General features: G+C 36.4%; 1 protein-coding gene across 4 annotated transcripts; it reads right to left on the bottom strand.

Moving 5' to 3' along the window:
- Positions 1 to 1,767: 1,767 nt before the first annotated feature.
- On the bottom strand, positions 1,768 to 5,392 carry LOC131171994 (zinc finger protein CO3-like). Of its 4 annotated transcripts, none has more exons than XM_058132933.1 (5): positions 5,319 to 5,392; positions 5,142 to 5,236; positions 3,089 to 3,595; positions 2,227 to 2,373; positions 1,768 to 2,001 (listed from the first exon to the last, which is right to left on the bottom strand). In XM_058132933.1, the coding sequence occupies exons 2-5, from the start codon at positions 5,211 to 5,213 to the stop codon at positions 1,909 to 1,911; spliced, it is 819 nt and encodes a 272-aa protein (XP_057988916.1). In that variant the 5' UTR covers positions 5,214 to 5,236; positions 5,319 to 5,392; the 3' UTR covers positions 1,768 to 1,908. The 4 variants fall into 4 exon arrangements, with proteins under 4 accessions (XP_057988916.1, XP_057988918.1, XP_057988915.1 ...); XM_058132935.1 differs by adding an exon at positions 4,972 to 5,038 and having other exon boundaries at positions 5,142 to 5,384; XM_058132932.1 differs by having other exon boundaries at positions 5,142 to 5,392.

Genomic DNA, 5,392 nt, shown 5'->3' with positions numbered 1-5,392 from the left:
AGTTCTTGCTCAAAACCTTTGAAAATTGCGACTAGGTTCAACTAAATTATCTAATGTGAAAAATGAACAATATAGCTCTATTGACAAGTTGCCTCAAAGGTTAAAATTGTATGCAATCGATATCTTGATATAACGGACTATATAAGCATTGATAAATATATCGATGGCGAATACGTTTTTATCACGACAACTAGAAGCGATATACGGATATCCTATCGGCGACTGAGATAACCAGCAGAATATATCGGATATCGACCAAATTTTGCGATAAACTATTTTTCTCGAATGACAAAATCAACGACATATGATATCAATTTTCATATCGACAAAAGCATATCATTCATAAAATTAAAATTGCATAAATGTAAAGAGCAAGGGTTGAGAAAATGAACATTTGAAATTTTTATAGTGGTTCGGCTTTAACTAGCCTACATCCACTCTCTCAAAGATCACACTTTGAGTCTTCACTCCACTATTCTTCTCTTTTCAAGGCAAGAGACAAAGCCCTTTACAAATCTTCTCAACAAAGCTTTTACAAGTAGCTTCACACTTCTACCAAGTGTTATCCCAAACACTTATCACAACCAAGCTTCAATAGGTGCTTGAATGACCTCTCACAAATGATAATAATGTGTTGAAAAACTCACTCTCACTCAATTACAACAGCAACTATAAATAAGAGTTGAGTAAATAATCCAATGATGAGCAATAAATCACTTTGAGCACTTTGAATGAAAGCTTTAAAGATTTTGAGCAGTAGAGACTTTCATTGAGTGCAAAATGGCCAAAGGAAGGTGTATTTATAGCTTTGGAGCGTTTTTACCGTTGGAACCCATTTGAGCGTTCTGAATCTGAATTTCAAGAAAATAGCCGTTATTTTGTCGTTTTCTTCAAATCTGATTTTCAATGCAGCCTTGGAAGGTAACCTTTTCTTCTTTTATCTCTTTTGCTTCGTCTTGTGTTATCCTTAGAATGTCATCTTTTCTTCATAAGGACCAATCCATCATAAAATCCTTTTGTCCTTCTTCTTTGAGATACACAACACTTAAAACAATGTTAGTTTGATTCTAGTTGAGTTTTGGTATCATCAAAATCTATGCTCCTTTGAGCTTGTGGGGTCAACAAGAACTATAGAAGCCCATCTACGGAAGTTTCTAATCATACACGAATCCCATTGTTGATACGCGTGGCAGAAAGAAGACGGCTGAATTCTCTGGGATGTCTTGTCTTGGGGCCACGTTCCTAACCCGTGAAAACCAAGAAGCACGAGATCGAGTTCTATTCTGTCTATTGACTTAACAAGTAGTTTGGAAAGTCTAGACTCGTTCAGTCAATGTTACATATGGCAAATGGCATTACCTGAGCAGTTTAGGCAACTCACTGCGTGACTCCATCTCCATCCAAGAACTGAAAGAATCCCTGTTTGTAGCAGCTTTCTCCATACAATATGAGTAAACATTTCCATTTCATAAAGTCATAGCGTCATGATCAGAAAGAATTGGCCATTTCACTATATCTTAAAAAATAATAATAATAAAAAAAAACAAACAAACACTAGAGAGACTACAAGCAGTGCCATATCCATAATACGCATATTAACAAGTACAACTTTTTCTGCTTTTGCTCGCTCTTTTTATTCGACATGACCCTATGTACAACTCTACTTGCCCACTTTGGTCGACTAGGAAGGTTATTGTAGCGAATTATAGTGAACTACTTCAGGAGGGTTTTTTTTTTTTTTTTTTTTGGGGAGGGGGTGGGGGGGTGTGGGTGGGGAGGTTTATTTTACAATACTTGTTTACCTTCCTCCAAATCTATTTTCCAGCCCTAGGTTGCTACTAATTTCTTTCATTACTGCATAACTCGACCATTTCATGCTATTCCTTGTCTTCCTGAATTAGTTAAAAGCTATTGCCTCCTGGAAACATCATTGTCTTCAGTCTTTGCAAACCTTCCTCGGATCCTTGGTTGACTGTCTGCAAGAGCCTTCCTGCAAGCATACTGAACACAGACAAATGAATAGTTGAATTTGTCACGTGAAAACCTAACAGGAAAACAATTGAAGGAATTCACACATCTTATCTTGTGAAGCTGGAGTGGTAAGCATAGGTTCTACTGTCTAAAACTCTATATTTTATGGTAAGATGAAAGTAACAAATAAATGGAATTTCAATGACTAGTGATGAAGAAAAATAAATCTATGGAAATAATTGTTTGTTTGGTTACCTTAATTTTCCTGCCAAAATTCCGCTTTGTCTTCTTATTCCTGTACCTGGAAAGCTTTTCCCTACGGTCTTCAGTCGTGCAGCTGCTGATAATTAATGGCCGATCAAGGGGAGAATGGATGACGCCCATGTTGCCATTACCAAGAGTCTGTCATAAAAACCCATTATCAATGACCCAGCCCCATCCTGTGGAAATGGCCAGAAGGTTCTAAACAATTCTCAGTCCGTAGACTTTATCACAAAGCCATTCAAGCTCGATGTTGAATCGCATGGAAATGTTCCACTAGAATCTGGTGGTTTATGTCACACAAATGATAAAAGGGGAAGGAAATAGAAATGAAAACAAAAACAACAGATAATCATTTCACAAGAAATGGATATTTGTTGTTCACTGTAGTCAATATTTAAATAGTAGAAGAAGATCAACCAAGTTCATAGTGAGGCAGGAGGAAGTTGTCAATTATCCTATCAACAAAAAGGTTTATCCAGGGCTAATCATGTTTCAAAAATACCAATATGAGGCACAATGGGAGGTCTATCCTGGATGGGGAAAAAATGCCTTCTCCTTTTAAGTAATTCATGGCAGCAGCATGAACATTTAACTGTCTGTTTAAGTGCTTTCCAAAATTCTTCACAAATATTTAAGAACACACAAAAACGCTAGCAATCTATGCACACCTAAAGAATAAAGAGAACAACCACGATACTGGTTCTTTGACAGGTAAATGCCTATACCCTTTCTGCTCCATCTAATGAGAGGGGAAAGCTAAAATACTGGACTAGAAAATTGGATAATCCAAATACGTAGAGGAATTATAGCAGAAGAGTTGTAGCAAAACAAACAGAAAGTGATTCAGTCTGACCTTTATATCTCCCTCGCTATATGCTCTTCTCATCCCATAAACAGTTCCAAGATCCACTCCCGAAAAATCCAGAAAATTTGGCTTCACTGCAGCCCCTTGCACCCACTCTATTGAGCTCAAACATCCAGAGCTGACACTTTTTGGTAATGGTGCATCAGGAAGGAGTTTGTTTTCTTCAATCTGGTTCTCATTAATCCGCAAGACAGGAATTTTGATGTCCAGAATCTCTGAGAGTGGTGCTTCTATGGCCGCTTTTTCCATGAGGTCTTTCTTGCACTCATAGAAAACCTCACTCAGAAGTTGGTCAGTTTGAATTGATTCAATATCTGCCACCTTTAGTCCTTGCGAGGAGATGACTTCTTCCCCACAGGAGATCATTGAAATGGCTGCTGTCATGGGATCAAGGCCCCCAAGTGGCAGTTCAATGATTGGTTCAGGAGCTTTGAATAGATCCCCTTCTCCTCCCAGGTCATATTCTGATATGGTGGAAGTCTGAATTATGTTGTTCTACATTAAACAAGAAAGAAATCAACAAATCATGAGAAAGTACGAAGTAAATATTGACTAGAACTTCATCAATTATGTTACCATCAGTATAAGATTCTTAAATAAGCTGCAAGAAGTCAAATTCTATAATAAGTGCTATTTTGAGAACATTTTTAGAGAACAGAAAGCAATCATGCACAACTTTACAGGTGTAAGATGCAAATATAAAAAAAGGTAACCTCTTTTAATGCCCCAGTAGCATCTAATCATTGTCTTTCATTGGATCTCAACAAATGAAGTTATTTGAATGAACTATCAAGCATATGTTAAAACTGCATCATCCCCTCAGGCTCTTAAACAGCAAAGTGAAACTCACAATCTTTCAATTTCACAATTTTCAACTTCTAAGATAGTTGTTGATTTAAACAATTTTTCAGTTCCAAAATCAAAAGAATCATATGTGACGCACAATCTCCATTACCAAGGTCGAATCAAGAATTGATCGTGATAAAAACAAACAAATTGAACTGAAGACATCTTGTGACAAAATGCAAAAATCCCATACATTTGGAATCAAGTTCCCTGAAGTCGGCCAAACTAATCCACAAAGTGTTAAACTGTCAAAGAAGATAATCTTATTTTGCAAAAAAATTACCCACTTTTAATAAAAGCAGAGATCCCCAGCAATTTTTTCAAGGGTAATTTTCCATTTTTGTTTTCATTTTTCCAAAATTAAGTTTCCCCACTATAGAGAGAGAGAGAGAAGAGAAAAAGAAAATACCCCATAAAGTAGAAGTGGAGAATACTTTCCCCGTTTAGCTTTCCCAACTATTTCCCTCTTTTTGCCCAAATAAAAAAATAAAAAAGAACTTTGTCTTCTTTTATCAGCCTCGTAGTGCGGGGGAAAAAAAACTGGTTCACACCACACCATTGGAGGACATAGAAGAAAACTAAAAGAACACGGAACCTAGACAGTACAATCATTTTCCTTTTACTCATCATTTTCTCTATTCCAGATCCAATGATGCAACAAGAACATCTGTTATTTCCATTTTAGACCTAATTGTTTACTTGAGAAATGTTGAGAAAGAAGGAAAGAAAAAAGAGAACTAAGGTAAATCTAATCAACCATAACATCAAGCTTCCAAATTTAGACTTCTCCACCAGTTTCTCATCAGCCAAACCGAGGGAGCAAAGCAGGGCTAAAAAACAAAATAAAATCAAGAGTCAAATTTGAGCAAATTAACATCCCCAAGATCAGAAATTGGAAATCCAATAAAAATTTTAATTAAAGAAAGAAGGTAAAAGCATTTTCAATTAGATTTTCGCTGGAAGGGACACATATTTCCTTTACCTATACCTCATTTTCTCATAAACCCAACGGCGAGTAAAATTACAGTAGAAAACAAACGCGAAATTGAAGTACAAAGAAGTGCAAATTGCAGCCCCTCAACTCTTCACTAGCTAAAACCCACAAAAAATCATCAAATAAATGAAGACCACGGATATTAACAAAGAGAAAATCATGCAAACATAGATAACTGAAGAAAGAAAACAAAAAGAGTACCATTGAAGCATTGTTCTTCTGGTAGTTGCAGTAGTCTTCAAGTTGCTGAATATCTTGATAGAAATTCTGCATATAGGGAAGCAACAGCCCAGTATCTGCATACATTCTCTAAAGTTTGCAGTCACTCTGTTTTCAGAAGCAGAGAACTTTTGTTCTATTAGAAAAAAGAGAAATCACCTCTTGAAAAACAGGGCAAAACAGAGCACAAGCAAAAGAGACACTAAGCAAAGCAGCCAAAGTGTAAAAGATTG

The sequence above is a fragment of the Hevea brasiliensis genome, chromosome 13 (genome assembly GCF_030052815.1).
Source record: "Hevea brasiliensis isolate MT/VB/25A 57/8 chromosome 13, ASM3005281v1, whole genome shotgun sequence".
Lineage (NCBI taxonomy): Eukaryota > Viridiplantae > Streptophyta > Magnoliopsida > Malpighiales > Euphorbiaceae > Hevea > Hevea brasiliensis.
Note: the sequence above shows the minus strand (reverse complement) of the source record. Positions and strands in the feature narration are given on the sequence as shown.